The sequence below is a fragment of the Artemia franciscana genome, chromosome 17, assembly GCF_032884065.1.
Source record: "Artemia franciscana chromosome 17, ASM3288406v1, whole genome shotgun sequence".
NCBI lineage: Eukaryota > Metazoa > Arthropoda > Branchiopoda > Anostraca > Artemiidae > Artemia > Artemia franciscana.
Genome location: NC_088879.1, coordinates 39019109 through 39039610, shown reverse-complemented (window position 1 = coordinate 39039610; position 20502 = coordinate 39019109). Strand labels below are relative to the sequence as shown.

General features: G+C 34.2%; 1 protein-coding gene across 1 annotated transcript in view; it reads left to right on the top strand.

Moving 5' to 3' along the window:
* Window positions 1-6823: 6823 nt before the first annotated feature.
* The window catches only part of LOC136038223 (ER degradation-enhancing alpha-mannosidase-like protein 3), a 104311-nt gene continuing 90632 nt past the window's right edge, over window positions 6824-20502 (top strand). The window contains exon 1 of the mRNA XM_065721315.1: window positions 6824-6985. Coding sequence (XP_065577387.1) covers window positions 6894-6985 — 92 coding nt within the window. The 5' untranslated portion in view covers window positions 6824-6893. The remainder of the gene's footprint in view (window positions 6986-20502) is intronic.

Sequence of the window (20502 nt, the reverse complement as noted above, 5' to 3'; positions counted from 1 at the left end):
TCTAGTTTTAATAATTAATACAAACCATCACTTTTATCATCTAGATATCTTTGATAAAGCCATTTCGACACCTGCAGACGAAATGAATACTTGCCTTAAAAATTCTAATTTATGGGTACACGTAAAGAGATTAAAACGGTCACGGATCCGATTGCAAAACGGTCACTGTGCTGAAATATATTCAGATCAATATATATTATATATATATATATATATATATATATATATATATATATATATATATATATATATATATATATATATATATATATATATATATATATATATATATATATATATATATATATATATATATATATATATATATATATATATATATATATATATATATATATATATATATATTATATATATATATATATTATATATATATATATATATAATATAACAATATATATAATATATATAACATAATATATATATATATATATTATATATATATATATATATATTATATATATATATATATATATATATATATATATATATATATATATATATATATATATATATATATAATATAACAATATATATAATATATATAACATAATATATATATATATAACATAATATATATATATATATGTAATATATATATACATAATATATATATATATATATATATATAATATATATATATATATATAATATATATAACAATATATATACAATATATATATATTAGATCAATTGCTGGCAATTGGAAATGGAAAACTCCCAGACTCAACTTCAGGACGTATACAACTGCCTCCTGAAGTCTATAATTCAGTGACGTCAAACAATGATTTGGTTGAAAAGGTATTTCCGAATATTTTAACCAATTATAAAAATCATAAATGGCTAAGTGAACGAGCGATTCTGGCAGCCAAGAACAAAGACGTCCACGAAATCAACAATATTATTCTGACCAAGATTCGAGACCAGGCAGTCATTTACAAGTCAGTCGACATGGTCCTGGAATCAAATGAAACGTTTAACTATCCATCAGAATTTTCGGCAACCTAACCTAACTATCTATAGTTATCTATAGTGTTTTAGTCTGGTAGCTTCCCGCTAGTCGCAAATAATGAAATATACAATGGAAAGGTAAGTCAATTTTGCTTTCCAGCTCGAAAAAAAGGCCTAAGAAACTACAAATTTAGTTTAATTTTTCAAAAAAAGATATTAGAAACTAGAGAATTTTAACTTTAATAGCCATATTTTCTGATAATAATTAATTATAAAAGTTATGGAACCATGGGTACCTACAGGGGGAGGGTTTAGGGGGACCTTGGCCCCCCTAGAAATCGGGGGCTATAAAGTAATTTTGAGAAAACCAAAAGGTAGAAGCAGAGTAGCGAAAACCATGAAAAAATTGTGTATTGGCCCCTGGTTGTTTGCCTACCAATATGTTTTTTCTATGACCTGGTTGAAGTAAATAAAAAAGAATTCTTAGTAGTAATGAATAGTAGGTAAATAGTGATCATTCTCAGTAACAAAAGCATTACAACCTTAATCTTCATAGCATTAAATCAAAGAACCGAATTTGTATTCCGAATATGTATTTGTTTCCAGTTTTAAGCTTAATCGTAAGTTATAAGTGCATACTAAAGTTTGTGTAATTATATAAAATGAAGGAAAACAACCTAAAAAGGGGGTAATCCCGATGAAAATACACCGTCAAATTGAGCATGCCTGAGTACCATTAAGCCGATATAGGAAACCATTATGATAAGAAATGTCTAATATTGTATTTTTCTCCCAGAACGACTATATATGTTTTTTGCGTTCTATTGTGACTTTTTCAAGCAGTTCATGGTAACGAACTGTAGTAAGGAGTGACCCGGCTCAATAGTAAACGAAACTCTAAAAAACGGAAAATGCTTTTGATGCTAAAAGATACATCAAACGAATTGGATTTTCATGCTGATTCTAAATATATAAGTTTTATCAAATTTAGTCTTGGTCATCAAAAGTTACGAGCCTGAGAAAATTTGCCTTATTTTGGAAAATAGGAGGAAACATAGAATCTTAACGGAAATCTCACCATCGCATTCAGCGTATCAGAGAACCCTATAGCAAAAATTTCAAGCTCCTATCTACAAAAATGTGAAATTTCGTATTTTTTGTCAGAAGACACATCACGGGTGTGTGTTTATTTGTTTTTTGTTTTTTTTTCCAGGGGTCATCGTATCGACCAAGTCGTCCTAGAATGTTGCAAAAGGGCTCATTCGAACGGAAATGAAAAGTTCTAGTGCCCTTTTTAAGTGACCAAAAAAATTGGAGGGCACCTATACAGTAATGGTTATCGGGAAGTGTACAGAAGTTTTCAGGAGGATTTTTTTGGTTTGGGGGAGGGGTTGAGGGGAGGCAGCTCTGTGGGAGGATCTTTCCTTGGCGTAATATGTCATGGGGGAAGAGAAATTCAATGAAAAGGGCGCGGGATTTTCTAGCATTACTATAAAAAAACAATGAAAAAATAAACATGAAAAAGTTTTTTTTCAATTGAAAGTAAGGAGTAGCATTAAAACTTAAAACGAACAGAGATTATTACGCATATGAGGGGTTCTAAAAATGCTTTAGCATAAAGAGCGAGGTATTTAGAAGGAGATGAATACCTCACTCTTTATGCTAAAGTATTTTTAGTAGTTTCAACTATTTATCCTACGGCCACTCTGATTCAGGGGTCATTCTTAAAGAATTGAGAAAAAACTTAAGATTTAGCGTAAAGAGCGAGGTCTTAACGAGGGGACAAACCCCCTTCTATACATTAATAAAAATATAAGAATATAAAAGTTTGTTACGCAAGTTAATTCTTAAGTTAAGTATATTTTTTACTAATAAAAACGTTCGTTAAAAATTAAAAGTTCTAGTTGCCTTTTTAAATAGCCGAAAAATTGGAGGGCAACTAGGCCTCCTTCCCCACCCCTTACTTCTCAAAATCGTCTGATCAAAACTAAGAGAAAGCCATTTAGCCAAAAAAAAGAATTAATATGCAAACTTCATTTTAATAATTTATATGCGGAGAGCCAAAATCAAACATACATTAATTCAAAAACGTTCAGAAATTGAATAAAAAAACAAGTTTTTTTTAACTGAAAGTAAGGAGCGACATTAAAACTTAAAACGAACAGAAATTACTCCGTATATGAAATGGGTTGTCCCCTCCGCAATCCCTCGCTCTTTATGCTAAATTTGACTCTTTGCCACAGTTCTACTTTTTAAAACAATTAAAAACTTTAGCAAAAAGAGAGAGGCGTCGAGGAGGGGACAAACCATCTCATATACGGAGTAATTTCTGTTCGTTTAAGTTTTAATGTCGCTCCTTACTTTCAGTTAAAAAAACTAGTTTTTTATTTAATTTTTACCAGGAGTGACTGTATTGACCCAGTTAAGTAAATTAATTTTATAACCAACATTACTCATTAATGTTCAATAATTACAGCCTTTCTCAATTTTGATTTTCTTAATCTTAGTTTCAATGCTTTACTTTGAACCAACTACTTTTAAAACGGTTTAATTTTTATAATTACAGAGCATAAACCGTTATATATATCGGTGTTTGATAAGCAAGTTCAAAAATGTTGATATTTTTTTTTCTTTGCTGTTTATCGTTTTTGTTTTTGCTTATTTATAATACCACGTACTTTGTGTTTTTTATACTTTTACGGGTAATAAAGTTCATTCATTCAAATTGTTGAATAGAGTCCGTCCAACACTTCGGTGCTCAATAGAACTGGATGTTTTAAGTTCCTATCTTATCTTTCATAAGTAGGCTGTTCTTTTGTGTGTTTTTTGTAATTACTTTACATTTTCCATATTTATATACTTTTACTGTACCTGGCATAATTTTTTCATTACCTACTAAAAATTCTTTTCTCTAAGCCTTGCAACCAATTCAAACCAGACAGAGACCATTGAAATATTGACCTTTTTTCCTGTGGTGAAATATGACTAAACGAATAAAAAAACATTTCAATTAAGAGTAAGGAGCAACTTTATGACTCAAAATCAACTGGAACTATTACTTATATAACGAGGACTCCCCCTCGATCAACTCCTCGTTCATTAAGCTAAAGTTTCTTAGAGCTTTGAAAAACCTTCTCTTTCCAATTCAATGGCTCTTGTATTTTAGTAAATGTCCTCAAAAATATGAACGGCATCTAAAACTTTAGAGTAAAGAGCAGGGAGTAAAGAGGAAGACACTCCATTTCACATAAAAAATAATTTCTGTTGCTTTTAGGTTTCAAGGCTGCTTCTTACTTTTAGTTGAAAAAACTACTTTTTTTTAAAATTTAATTTCTGATTATTCTGAAATCTTGCCCAAGTCTGACCAGAATATAATATGGAGTGTTAGCCCCTCAAATCCTTGTTTAATTGCTTTTAAAATCAATATGTTAAGAACTGTAATGGTGGATTGCAATTAAAATTTGGATTTACAAAATTTGAATATACTGCTAAAATTTGCAATGAGTAGTATTTTTGTCCATAGATGAAACATCTATGCAGCTTTTGATTTTCTATGTGGCTGAAGCCATCATAGCCTTTAAGATAGGATTCTATAATCGATAAATCATTATATACGTATCTTTCAATGCATTGAAATATTTATAATAATTAGAAAAGAGAAATATTACCATTTAGAATATACTAAAAACTATATTCCTAGAAGCATCAGACCCTCCCCCTCCCCTTGATGAAATTTCCTGGTGGAGCTCCAGACCCAACTTGTATGTTTTACCTTTGTACCGGTAGGCATGGGAATATAATATTTTATGCTACATAGAAACACATTTTAATAATTCCTACACTCCCCCCGCTATACTCTTAATAGATGTTTGTCTAAAGGCTCATTTAGAGTTAGTAGTATAAATATTAAAATTTGCTCTTTTAGGCATCTGTCCCCACCCCTGCTTTCACAGTGGCTCTCCCTTCACGATAGTTGATACGCAATTACACATCAAGAAACGCAATTTTATAAAAAATAAAGAGAATTAACTTATTTAAATGCATTGGCCACAACTACCTCTTCAACTGGGAATCATAAAACATAGTTGTCTTGGCACTTTTAAATCGATTAGCATCTCAGAATTTTAATTGATTGCAAAACGATTTTCAGTAAAGTCGCAGGATGGTGTCATAAAATGGCGGAAAACAACACTTTCACATGACACAATTTTTATGACTACTTAAAAATGAACGTTTAATTTATGTTTGAATAAGCTCTCTCCCAGTTTTCTAGGACTTCTAGTTCGATACGATAATCCTAGTTAAAAAAAAGGAAAACAAATAGACACAGATCGACGATCTTTCTTCAAGAAAAATTGAAAAATCCCACATTTTGTAGATTGCAGCTTGAAACCTCTATGGCAGAGTTCTCTGATTTAATGAATTTGATAAACCAATTTTTCCTTGGAATAAAACAAACAAAATAACATTCATCAAGAATCTTTCTTTTGAAAAAAATATAAATTTCACCTTTTGTAGATCTGACCTTGAAACCTCTACGGTACGGTTCTCTAATATGATGAATTTAATGAAGCGATTTTCACTAAGACTGCTTGCCTTTTCAGGGGTGGTAGATTTTTAGCTTTTGCTAGGTAATAATTTAATAGATTCGGAATCAGCAAAAAAAGTTAATTTTGTTAATGTGTCAGTTGTCATCAAAACTTCGTTTTTAGTTTTGGTCACTAATGGCCTTAGTTGCTTCTTGCTTGTTGTTTTTCTTTACGGACTATTTGAGAAGATTCTCCTTTAAGAAACAATTTTGTTTGGACCTATTCATTTTATTCAGTTGAATTTGACTATCAGAAGAAAGAGAATCAATTTGACAGCTCAATTGTAAGTTTAAATTTAGTTTTTCTTTCACTGTTATGAAGGCAGACCTCAGCAAAACGTTGCTTTCGAGGATATAGAAATTTGTTGATCAGGGTAAGATACATGAAACTTCCAAAAGTTAAATCAGAGCCTAAGATATCTCCTCGGAACCCATTTTTAAATTTCTATCTTTAATGTTTCTTTAACCTATTCTAAGGCTTAGGAAGTTGCATAAAGACTAGTCTACACCTGTTGTAATTTCGAAAAACAATATATCTTTCCATAATTTTTATTTAAGTCTGATTTTCTTTTACTCTAGGCTTAGAACATAATGAATTGAAATTAAATGCATAAAATAAAATATATATTATTTATCAAATGGATTGATATCTTGTTCAGGAATCCTTGCTTTTTCAAATTTCCTGAGTTTCTTTTCATTTTGCATGTAAATAAGGTTATCCTTTTTATTTGAGAATTATTTGTTAACTGTATCGAAAAATTAACTTATTCAAAAGAAAACATATTCCCGTGCCTCCACCAGCCACTGCTTCTCTTGTGTCTACCCCTCTCCCCAGAGAGATTTTATGTAGGCACCCTTGTATGGAGCCAGTTATAATTGTAAGAAATAGTGGGATCAATCATTAAGGGTATAATCCCAGGACAATTGTGAACTTGACGTTAACGTTGACTCCCCTCTTGCTGTTCAGCCTAGAGGACGTTCTATGGCAAGTTGATTCTCACTTCTTAATAAATAGTAGGAGGAAATCTTCTTTCCTGAAACTGTAGTTCGAATGTCCTTTAATCTTGCAATTCTTGTCAGAAACTGTATGACAAGACTAACTATCATAAAATTTTCTTCTTCACTATCAAATCATCCTAGTAACATATATAGGCTGGACTGCACTTTCTTCTGTCTGGGACAAGTGTGAACTTGAATAGGGTTGATTGTCTTATCCTACAACTTTAAACGCTATCTATGAAATAGCCGCCATCTTTAAAATTTTGACGATCTTTGCTCTAATGACATTTCTTTCCTATAGAAAATATCAACATTTAGAAATCTTCTTGAAAGTGATATGTCGAGATGGAATCCCTTTTATTCTTACCTGGTGTGGATTGTATTGTTGTGTTCTGGAAATGCATCAGAAATCAACAAAATAGAATTGAAGTTTGTATACCTCTTTTTGGGTGTTAATTATACCAGAATAGCCTAGGCCTATTACAGGGAAAAGAATCTTGACCTCTGAACTGAACTCTTTCACATAGTTATTTCATCTCAAATAGACTATTTGATATAATCAAACATTGCTTTTTGAATTTTAAAATGCTACTTAGGGCTTCAGACCTAGGCTAAAGTATAGCAACTAAATAGCCTACTGGGCTAGGCTAGCCTACCATGTAAAATAGGCCTGGTTGACTTAGAGGATTAGAACATTCTGGGACAAACTTAGAGCCAAAGTTATTTAGGGCAAAATTCTAGTTAATTGACTTCTTGCTATCTTGGAAAGGGTTTAGGTTAGAAAAAATGAAACTTTCAGGGATGGGTCTACAGGCTAAAGAATGTCTTGGGAAGGTATTTTAAAGTACCCGCCTCCACTCCTTTTCCCTCTAGATGGCCCTGAAATTTGCCTACATGACAGGTCTATGCCTATTGAAATTTTGACAAAACAACAATTTTACCTCAATTTTCAGTTACTAGCCTAGTTGGTTTTTCACTGCCTTTACTTCTGAAAATGCAATTCCTGGGTAAAATTATAGCAAACAGTATTACTTGCTTTTGTATAAAGTGAATATACCACTCAATGCCTTTTTTATGCTCTTTACAAATATAAATAATTGCCTCTACTAGAAATTCAGATTTAAGCACTTTTTGACCTCTTAAAAATGACCTAAATTTGGGGTATAAAAAAGGCTAAGAAAATTGGTCTTGAACCTTAAATGCCTTACAACATTGATCTCTTACTGTTTAATTATAAATCATTTTTTTTTAATGCTATATAATCCACAAGCACTGATTTTCCAATATTGATTTGGATAAATTAATTTTCCCAATGTTATGATGCTTTTTCTTCCTTGACATTGAATTTTAAATAAAAGCATGCATTTTTGGTCAAAAATATGAAAGCCAGTTATACTGTTTGCTATAAATTTAACTATATTGAATGCAGCAATGGTTAGTTTACATATTTAAATATGCTATGCTTTACCCCCACTCCCCTGATGTGCAAATATATAGCCCAAATTTGTTTCTAAACTATTGCAGATTTGCAATTTCAAATGTCCTATAATTTTGTAAAAAAATGCATGCTTTAATTGAAATTTCAGCAACAGAGAAGAAGAAAACACCATAACATTGATAAGATTTATTTATCCAATTTAAGTGTGGAAAATCAGTGCTTGTGGATAATATAAAATTGGATAAAATGGATAATGTGGATAATTAAAAAATGGATATGTAATGAAACAGTAAGTTTGAGTCCAATGTTTTAAGCCTTTTTTATACCCCATATTTAGGTCATTTTTAAGAGGTCAAAAAGTGCTCAAATCTGAATTTCTGGTAGAAGTGATTATTATATTTGTAAAGAGCATAAAAATAGGCATCAAGTAGTTTAATTCACTTTATATGAAAGCCAGTAATATTGTTTGCTCTAATTTTACCAATTCCTGTTATTTGAGTAGAATTTTGAGCCATATCAATGTTTTTTTTTCAAAGTTTAGGAAATATAATTGCATATCTTTAAAACATTACAAATTGAATTGAGCAAAGTTATGAAGCTGAAAACAATTTTGTTGTACTTCAATTAAGCTGAACATCTATTTTGCAAGGTTTCACTTTTATAAAACATATATTTTTGAAGGTCATCAAAGGCCAGGGCCCTCTAGAGGGAGAAAGGGTAGAGGCAGGTACTTCAAAATACCTTTCCAGGAAATACTTTAATCTGTAGATTCATCCCTGAAAGTTTCATTTTCCTAACCTAAATCCTTTCCAAGATAGCAAGAAGTCAATTAACTAAAATTTTACCATTATTTAGTGTGTTTTCAGTTTATTGATTGTTTCTCAGTGTACACCAATGAAAGACATTCTGAGATAGAGAAAAATTTTGGTGAGTGTGCTGCCACTACGAGTACCATCAACACAGCAAAATGCCACACATCTGGGTAAATTTGTAGTTTGTATAATAATTTAATTAGGGTGAAAGTGAATAGCCTATATCACTTGATGCTTTTTTTGTGTGTTCTGTCATCATTCAATAATTGCTCCTGGAGGAATTACTGTTTAATGCCTTGGAGGGCTCAAGACAGCCATAGTAACCAAAAGTTTAAAAACATATTTTTTTTCAGAAATACTTGCTAGTAAAAAATAATTGCCGTCTATAGCTGATTGAGGAATGGTAATTATTATATTCCTTAGTCTTAATATTAAATGTTATTTTCAAAACAGATTTTGCAGAAATTTTAAAAAGAGCTAGAAATCCCTTGAAAATTATGTCAATTTTGCTCTGATGTCATTCTTTAGAGGTTTTAGGCTCTTTTTAAAAATATTTGTGATTTGTGTTTCAAACTAACATTTTACTATAAAGAATATAATAATTACCATTCCAGGATCAGCTGCAAATGACAGTTTTTTGTCTTACTAGCCATTTTTTTCTAAAAATACATTTTTAAACATTTGGCTCCTATGAGCTTTTTTACCTTTTGGGGCCCCATTAAGGGCTCAACATGAAATTTCCCCTAGAAATAATTTCTGAAGCATGATAGAGAATAAGAAAAGGCATCAAGTTATGTATTCACATTCATCCTAGATAAATTATGTTGTAAATTTCATATCTACCATGGTCTGCCTGTAACCTTATGTTTTTGTAGTGATTTGTTGATTTTGGTGTGCCAAGTAGGCTAGCTTCAATATTAATTTTTAACCAGAACACAGGAATAAGAAATTACAGACAATTTATTAGAGACAATTACACAGAAATTTAAGAGGGCCTATTCTCTCACATGCAGCAGTCCTCTTGATTTCTTACAGCATAGCTTGATAATTTATTTCAAGTGGTTTAACAATAGAAATCCTCCCTTTTACAGCTCTTCATTTGCTTTTATATGTTTATTAAGACTATTTACTTTCAAGATCAATCTCATGTTATTAGCTCTAATTTGTCAATCTAACTGCTCCAGTTTCCAGCATATTGCAAAATTTTCAGATTCTTTTTTTTTTAAGTCTTAATCTTAAGATTAAGGATTATCTCTTTCTGTTGTTCAAGTGACTCGGTATGCTGCAAAACAGCAAAATACTAGAGTTTAGAATGGTACAAAGTGTTTTTTCTATGTTTTTTTTTCCTTTATAAAATGTCCCCATAATCTCATGTATTAACAAAAGATATGGTAAAATTCTAGTTGATTGACTTCATGCTATCTCAGAAAGGGGTTAGGTTAGGAAAATGAAACTTTCAGGAATGGCTCTACAGGCTAAAGTATGTCATGGGAAGGTATTTTGAAGTATCTTACCTCCACTCCTTCCCCCTCTAGAGGGCCCTGACCTTTGATGACCTTCAAAAATATGTGTGTTAAAAAATTGAAACCTTGCAAAATAGATCTTCTGCTTAATTGAAGTACAACAAAATTGTTTTCAGGTTCATAACTTTGCTCAATCCCAATTTATAAGGTTTTAAAGATATGCAAATACATTTGCTAAATTTTGAAGAAAAACATTGATATGGCTCAGAATTCTACTCAAATAATAGTAATTGCATTTTTAGAACTAAAGGCAGAGAAAAAGCAACTGGTAGCTGAAAATTAAGGTAAAATGTTGTTTTGTCAAAATTTCAATAGGTATAGACCTGTCATCTAGGCGAATTTCAGGGCTCTCTAGAGGGAGAAGGAGTGGAGGTGGGTACTTTAAAATACCTTCCAGGGATATACTTTAGCCTGTAAATCCATCCCTGAAAGTGTCATTTTCCTAACCTAACCCCTTTCTGAGATAGCAAGAAGTCACTTAATTAGAATTTTACCAAAGATCTAAACTGCTTTGATCTGTGATAGTATTTACATGAATCACCACTTGTATTGGCTGCAACAAATGGGTTCTATCCCACGGAATAAAATCTTAGGTCATTGTTAATGCAGTTTGCTGTGCACTATGCTGCTATAAACACAATTTATGTTTTGGGATGGAGACAAAGGTTTGGTGATTCTCCAGGAAGAGGGTACACAAATTCCAAAATTTCTAAGCTCAAATGAAGAAATTTATCATTCTCAACATATCTTGATTTAAAGGATTGGCTTGTTTCCTTCTTGAGATTAGTTTTTTTTCATCACATACTTTGCATAAATTCAAGTATAATCCTGTAATTCATTTTCTAATGTCCTTTCAATGATAAGCATTATATGCTTTCTCAAAATTATGATAAGGCCCTTTGCGACTGAGAGTGAAATTATCCTGTTCTGTTAGAAGTCAAGATTTTGCAGATGTCCTGATATTCAACATATTTTCCCCCTCTTTTGATTAATCTAAGAGGAACTCTGTATGAATCTGTTACCCAACAACAACAAAGAATCAATTTGTCCTAATCATCCCTTCAGCACTTTTCCTTAGAGCAAAAATATCCAATCTCTCTTGTATGTTCCATGGCTAAAACAAAATCAAGAGCTAAGAGCTCATATGGCACTTGTGATGTCAGAAGAGCAGTAGCAAAATTCTAAGAATCAATAGATTGATTTAAAAGGAAAATCAGAGGCTTAATGTTAGTTGGGATTTAAAATAAGAGCTCTAAAACACAAAATCTTCTGAATATCAAAATTCATTAAGATCTGATCACCCACTTGTAAGTTAAAAATGCCTCATTTTTTTCTAATTTTTCCTCTCCTTTCAGCCCCCCAGATGGTCGAATCAGTGAAAACAACTTTATCAAGTCAATTTGTGCAGGTCCCTGACATGCCTACCAATTTTCATTGTCCTAGCACAACCAGAAGCACCAAACTTGCCAAAGCAGTGGAACCCCCTGACTAACTCCCCCAAAGAGAGCAGATCCAGTCTTTTTACGTCAGTCATGTATCTACAACATTTGCTTATTCTATCCACCAAGTTTCATCCCAAATCTCTCCATTCTTAATGTTTTCCAAGATTTTTGGGTTCCTCCTCCAACTCCCCCCAATGTCAACAGATCTGGTCAAGATTTAAAATAAGAGCTCTGAGACACGACATCCTTCCAAACATCAAATTTCATTAAGATCTGATCACTCCTCTGTGAGTTAAAAATACCTCAGTTTGTCTAATTTTTCCAAATTAACACCCCCGCCAACGTCCCTAAAGAGAGTAGATCCGTTCCAATTACATCAATCACGTATCTAGAACTTGTGCTTATTCTTCCCATCAAGTTTCATCCCGATCTCTCCACTCTAAGCATTTTCCAAGATTTCTGTTTCTTGCTCCAACCCCCTATGTCCCCAGATCCGATTCGAATTGAAATGGAGCATCTAAGACATACGATCTATAGACATACGATTCTATATATCAAGTTTTATTAAGATCTGATCACCCATTTGTAAGATAAAGATACCTCAATTTTCACATTCCCCCTTCAAACTCCCCCCCCCCCCAATGTCACTAGATCTGATCAAGATTTAAAATGAGAGCTCTGAAGCACAAGATCCTTCTAAATATTAAATTACATTAAGATCTGATTACCCATTTGTAAGTTACAAATACCTCATTTTTTCTAATTTTTCCAAATTACCCCCTCCTCCCAAAGAGAGCGGATCTGTTCTGGTTTTGTCAGTCATGTATCTTGGACTTGTGCTTATTCTTCCCACCAAGTTTCATCCTGATCTTTCCACTCTAATCCTTTTCCAAGATTTCCAGTCCCCCCCCCCAATGACACTGGATCCAGTCAGAATTTAAAATAGGAGATCTGAGTTACAAGGTCCTTCTAAATATAAAATTTCATTAAGATCCAATCACTCCTTTGTAAGTTAAAAATACCTCATTTTTTCTAATTTTTCAGAATTAACCCTCCCCCCAACTCCCCCAAAGAAGGCAGATCCGTTCTGGTTATGTCAATCACGTATCTAGGACTTGTGCTTAGTTTTTCCACCAAGTTTCATCCTGATCCCTCCACTCTAAGCATTTTCCAAGATTTTAGATTTTACCCTCCAACTCCCCCCAATGTCACCAGATCCGGTCGAAATTTAAAATAAGAGCTCTGAGACACAATATCCTTCTAAATATCGAAATTCATTAAGATCTAATCACCCATTTGTAAGTTAAAAATACCTCATTTTTTATTATTTTCCAAATTAACTGTCCCTCCACTTCACCCCAAATGGCTGAATCAAGGAAATAACTATTTGTAATTTAATCTGGCCTGGTTCCTGATACGCCTACCAAATTTCATTGTCCTAGCTTATCTGGATGTGCCTAAACTAGCAAAACCTGGACTGACCAACCAACAGAATTTGCCCAAGTGCCATTAAAACTAATACAATTAATTAACCAGACAATGGAGTGTCTAAATAGGAGAATTCAATACCCTTTATCATGTTTTTCTTGGGTTAAATTTTACCCTAGGTTCATATAGGAGCAACATTTGCTCATCCCCACAAGTAGTATTGAAAGAGCAAAATCAGTTTGATTTGTTTCAGATTTTGCATAGGCCCACTGAAAACTGGAGGGATAATATCTTAAGTTGTTATTTTTGTTTTAGAATGCAGATAAAGGATTTAGCTTTGGTCAATGATTTTGAACAATAGCCTATTTGTAAGAAGCCCTGAGTTGAAAGTATATTCTTGAACTCTTGCAGCAAATACCATATTTTGATCATTTTATTTTATTGTCCTCTGTTTGACTTGGTAAAAGAAGATGAAAAAATAGGTCAAACAAGTGCAAACTAAATTTGGTTAGTAAATAACTTATTTTAGGTTGGAAACAAATTTTACTCTTTTAGTTCAGATTAGGCTTATTTGGCAAAACTATGAAAATGCAAAGTTAACGAATTTTGCATTTCACCATATCTGTTCCTGAAAATTCATTTGGATTACAGGAAGACAAGAGGAATCAGATTAAAATCTTGTTTGAAATTCAACCAAATCCTTAAATTAAAGTATTTTTCAAATAACAGTATGCTTAGCAGAATTTTCAGTCTGAATTGTCTGCCAGAAGTTTTACAGGGGATTTTTAGTGAGGATAGAAAAGTTTGGAGGGTAATTTAATGGAAGGGAGTGTATTTTACATGGAAGGAAACTTCTATAGGGGAGAGGGGAGTGAAACCATGTGATTTTAAGTTTTTAACCCCTATGAGATGTTCTTCTAAGGATATAAAATTTGTTTTTACATGTACAGAAGCTTATTTATCCATCTTTCTTAGGAATTTTTTTCAATGACTTCCTTTAAGTAATTTCTCAGTGAGACCCAAAAACATATGACCTCTTCAAGTGTCCAAAGTCGCCCCTACTGTGGGGCAAATGCGGACACGTGTGGGGCATTTCCAGACATCTATTAGTTAATGATTCAAACAGTGTATTCAGATTAGCAGAGTTATCCGAAATATCAAAAGAACTAAAGGCATTTTCTAGCACTTCACATCATTATTTTATGGCATAGCAAAACCAGTATCACCCAAATACAAGCCCTTTGACTGCTTGCCCTGTCCCTCCTGCAGCAAAAGGAGTAGGCAGCTTCATAATTATATCATGAAAATCAGTTTCTGCACAATCAGGACATTCTGGGAAGATGAACTTTTCAATAGATTTGTGGAGGTAGTTTATTTTAGCTAATCTGCCACTCACTTCTTCAGTCTCACCGATGTAGTAAACAGCAGAGTTCGGTTTCTTTCCCACCATAAACCTCACAAGCACAAAATTTCCTGGAGAAAATTCTTCATCAGTCTTAAGTTCACTGACACTTCCAATCTGCAAAGACTCATCATCTGAATTGTCTATGAGCTGCATATCTTTGTCTGTATCTTCAGCCTCCTTGTCAATGGATAAAACCTTGGACTTCTTCAATGACTCTGAGTTCAAGGACTTTGATCTTGAGGACTCATCTGGTTTATGCTTGGGAACCTATTTTTTTAGTTTTCTTGTCAAGCTTTGCCTGAGCCTCTGCTTTAAGGGACTGCTGCTTTGGAGTATCTGTCAAAATCCTAGTTTTCCCTTTCTTGCACTCTTTGTGGGGACCCTGTTTCATTTTTGCTTTTGGATATAGTCTTATGCTTTCAGGAGTTATAGGCAGGTTTGGTGTTGCCTTTGGTTGATTCACCAAGAAAGGAGCAGAAGTATGAACGTAGCCAGGGTGAGGATCATCCATAGTATAATCTGAGTGATTCTGTTCTGCTGGGTCAGGCGGTTTGTCACTTCAGCTAGTAGAAAATTGGCTTCTGTGAAGACATTCAGGTTGAAAGGCCAAATTCCTGCCTTTTTGAAACCAGATGTGCTGTTATGACAGTGTTCGGACTTGCCTATAAATTCCTATATTTTAATGGACTCCTATAAAATGCCTATATTTTGGCTAAAATCCTATTATTCCTATATTTTCGGCTGAAGAGCACTAAGAACATTGCTCATGATTCGCAATTTTCTGTCTTTTGGTGTAGATTGATAAGTAATTACAACTATTGAGCTTTTTGAACTTAACTAATGCTTTGTGTTGGGCTTAGTAAGCTTCTTCTGCCTGGGCTATGCTGTTGTGTTGACTTAGTAGCCTATGTTTTGTTTTTTGTCATGTTGGGCCTGTCCGAAATGAGCGAAGATCAGTATATAGGCTAGCAGTCTCTGCTTAATGAGACTGGAGTTCTTGCGACTTATGTGTTTCCTGGCTGAACGCTGGCTGGCTGATGCGAATACGGCCCAGTTATTCAAATGGGCTATTCTAAGATAGTTGCTAATTGAGGGAAGTATAATTGATGTGCACTGGGTAGGCTATATGCTACATTCTGTGATCAATCTGTCCTTTATCTATCTGGTCTTTATCCCCTTCTAAAGAAAAATGATGTTAATCAGATTCGGACTTTTTATTTCAGATATTGTAAATTTTTACTTTATCTCCCCCCTTGGTATAGCAATGATAAGATAATTCGTAAGTTTGATGTCCCTGATATAAGTGCAAAGTTGGCCCTCCTGCATGGAAGATTGTCGGAATAAGCGTTTTATCGTTTATCGCCTCATCATCCTTGGGTTCGTCTGTTCGGTTAATCTCATTGTTAGTGTTTCATGGCACTTTGTATTAACCAAGTGACATATAGCAATCGCAAATTTTGTCGGTCAGTCTGTCTGTCGGTCCTGGTTTTGCTACTTTAGGCATTTTCAGGTAAGCTAGGACGATGAAATTTGGCAGGCGTATCAGGAACTGGACCAGATTAAATAAGAAATAGTCGTTTTCCCGATTTAACCATCTGGGGGTGGGGGAATGGGGGGCCTGTTAATTCAGAAGAAATAGAAAAATGAAGTATTTTTAACTTACGAACGGTTAATCAGATCTTAATGAAATTTGATGTTTGGAAGGATATCGTGTCTCAAAGCTCTTATTTTAAATCCTGACCGGATCTGGTGACATTGTGGGGAGTTTGGGGTGACCTAAAATCATGGAAAACGCTTATATTGGAGGGATTGGGCTGAAACTTGGTGGGAAAAATAAGCACAAGTCCTAGATACATGATTGACATAACCAGAACGGATCCGCTCTTTTTGGGGTAATTTGGGGGGGGGGGTGATTCTGGAAAATTAGAAAAAATGAAGTATTTTTAACTTACGAATGGATGATCGGATATCAATGAAATTTGATATTTAGAAAGATATCGTGTCTCAAAGCTCTTATTTTAAATCCCGACCGGATCTGGTAACATTGGGGGAACGTAAAATCATGGAAAACGCTTAGATTGGAGGGATCGGGATGAAACTTGGTAATTTATGTGACGATGCATCCCACGCCATCTACCACAGATCTGATCCCGAGGACTTCCGAATTCTATATTTGGCCTATATTTGGGCCCGGGAAATCCTATGAAAATAGGACAGAGCCTATAATTTGAAACGAACCGACCTGTCCGAACACTGTTATGAGGGTTCAGCTTTTCTAGAAAAGGCTGCTTGCACAACTTTGCTATTTTATGTATTGAAATCCTCTGACCTAGATTCATCTGCACCCAAGTGTCATATGACTTCCTGATGGCATGTTTGAATGGTGCATAAACCAAAACATTAAGGGGTTGGGTGCAATGAGAGCAATGGGGAGGAAAGGTCAGAAGATGAATGCCATTATCTTTGCACAAGGAAACTGCTTCATTTGAAATATGGCTTTCATGATTGTCAAACAAGAGCAAAACAGGATCCTCTTTGATCGCTTTAACTTCTTTCTGGAAGTGCTGCATTGAACAAAGGAAATTCTCTGAGGTCATCCATCCAATGCAATGAGCTAAGCCAATTCATACTGGTGTTCCACCTTGATACATTCTCTTGGGAGCCTTGACTCTTGGAAAAATAAACACTGGTGAAAAAGTCTGACCAGTTGCAGCCACAAAGCACAGCATTGTGGTATTTTCCCCTCTTTCTGCTGACACAGTGTGTGCCACATGTTTTGCCCCCTTTTTAGCAATCACCTTTGGAGCCTGAGCAGCTGTGTTCGCTCCTGTTTTGTTGCAGTTCCAAATCCTACCAAGAGGAAATTAGAACTTGCTATACAGTCCCTGAAGATTACAAAAGAAGGACCCAATTACAATGGCATTGAAGTCAGCAGCATGAGCCTGGCTTGTATTTTCTTGTTTTCTAAGGGACAAACTGGCATTTTGCTTCATAAATCCTTTAATCCAGTCGATTCCTGCTCTTTCATTCAGCTCCCAACTTGTGGGAATTTGAGCTTCAGGGTTGTTGCCCATTGGTAGGCTAACTTTCTTGTTGCACTTTGAGTTAGTCTGTGGTTCGACATTGAGCACTTTTCAAGGTATATAGCGAGTTCTCTTTCTTGTTTGGGAGTAAAAACAAACTTAGAACTCTCCTGAACACAATCATTATCATTTTTTTGTACTTGGGCTACCCTGCTCGAGATCTTGCGTTTTACCCTTGTAGCATTTCATGGCATCCACAAGGGTAGACTTCTTCAGAGAAAATTCTTTCACGGCTACCCGGAAAGATGAATTCTCATTTATGACTTGTCTCACAGCACGTTTCAGTAGTTCTGGATCTGGCGGACCACCCCCCTTTCGAATATAGGTGCAAACCATCTGTAAAAGAAAAATCTAAAATGTCAAGAATGGAGAGAAGCCTATGATATGATATAGATTTATTGCCTGCCAAAACTGTGCAAATACAATAGGGGGCAGAGTACAAATAAAAAAGAAAAGAAAAAGGTAGCAAAATACACTTTAACACACAAATATACAACAGATTGAATAACTCAAAATTCAACTATTGAATAAGAAAAGAAAAAAAAGAAAGGGGCAGCAAAATACAGTTTTACTCAAATATATACAACACATTTAATGCACATAACATTCAACTATTAAAATTTATTTCTAATTTAAAACATACTCTGAAGAGTCACCCAGGGGTGATCTAGAATCTGGAACTTATTTTGAAAATTAATTACTCTCATAGGGACAACAACATCTGGATCTATTAGACCAAATCTTTTAATCAAATACTGACGGGGACACATAGAGACAGCAATATCTGGATCTATTAGACCAAATCTTTTAGTCAAATACTGATTACTGGTCCACGAGGGACCATTAAATCTTGTCTTATTTGGGACAAGCCTTCCATATGTACTACAAACTTTCCTAAGGATATCATCAATAGCAAGTTCACATGTAACATTGAGCAATGTACCAATTCGGACTCCAAGGTAAGTAATAGCTTGAACTGGTTTGACCTCATTACCTCCCAGAATGACACATACATCGTCAGTTGGCACATTATAGCTAAAAAACAGCAGTTCCGTTTTTGTTGGGTTAAACGAATGGCTGAATACAAAAATATTCACCCGTTAAAGCACTGAAACAACTTTTGATTCCTTGTAGAGTCCTACTAATATTTAAAATGTCATCTGCATAGCTAATGAGCAACACATCAATCCCATAAAGAATGCATGTCGCTGGGGCTTTATATTGTGCTTCAATGACAGAGCTATTGAATAAATTGGGCAGGTTCACAGCTCCTTACCTTATACCCTTCTTTACTGGTATATTGGACTCAACTAGTACATCGAAATTTACATTTGGGCACTTTATTCTAACTCGAAGTGAACTATACATTGAGTCAAAGTTTTTTATAACACATGCTTGGACTCCTCTTTGTGCTGCCGAAAGCAGAATCTGCTTGGATGAATCGAAAGCTCGAGCGAGATCGTATCCTGCTCGGACAAGAGAATCATTATTGGTTTCTGCGTTTTTATTCTAACTCGAAGTGAACTATACATTGAGTCAAAGTTTTTTATAACACATGCTTGGACTCCTCTTGGTGCTGCCGAAAGCAGGATCTGCTTCGATGAATCGAAAGCTCGAGCGAGATCGTATCCTGCTCGGACAAGAGAATCATTATTGGTTTCTGCGTTTTTATTCTAACTCGAAGTGAACTATACATTGAGTCAAAGTTTTTTATAACACATGCTTGGACTCCTCTTTGTGCTGCCGAAAGCAGAATCTGCTCATGAATGGATGAATTGAAAGCTCGAGGAAGATCGTATCCTGCTCGGGCCAGAGAATCATTATTGTTTTCTGCGTCCTCCAATATAGAAACTAATGAATAAAGCACATGATCACAACCCAGAGATGTCTGGAACCCAAACCGGTGTGGGGGGAATGAACGCTTACTTCTTACTTCATTACAGACAGCAAGCTCAAATAGCTGACATATTGTAGTCGACACAGGAATAGGCCTGTATGAGGAACATTGCGTGGGAGGCTTCCCTGTTTTCAGAATGGGTGTTATTACATCAGTACAGAAGCTATCTGGGACTATACCTCTTACTATGATTAAATAAAAAACAAGTTTTTTTAAATGAAAGTAAGGAGCAACATTAAAACTTAAAACGAACAGAAATTACTCCGTATATGAAAGGGGCTTCTCCTCAACGGCCCGCTCTTTACGCTAAAGTTTGACTCTTTTTCTTAACTCTATTGTTAAAACAGTAAAAAACTTTAGCGGAAAGAGCGGGCCGTTGAGGAGGAAAAACCCCTTCATATACGGAGTAATTTCTGTTCGTTTAAGTTTTAATGTTGCTCCTTACTTTCATTTAAAAAAACTTGTTTTATTTTATTTAATTTCTGGACGTTTTTGAATTAATGCATGTTTTGATCTTGGCTCTCCACACATAAATAATTAAAACGAAATTTGCATATTAATTAATTGCAATTAATCGGACGATTTTGAGAAAAAGGAGCGAGAGATGAGGCCTAGTTGCCCTCCAAGTTTTTGATTACTTAAAAAAGCAACTATAACTTTTAGTTTTTTGCAAACGTTTTCATTGGTAAACAATATACGTAACTTACGGTTTAATTTACGTAACGAACTTCTATATTCGTATGTTTTTATTTCGTGTATGAGGTTGCTCAACCCTCGTCGATACCTCGCTATTTACCCTAAAGCTTAAATTTTGCCCCAATTCCTTAAGAATGACCTCTGAATCACAAAGGTCGTAGAATAAATAGTTGAAATTACTAAAAATACTTTAGCGTAAAGAGTGAGGTATAACGAGGAGGT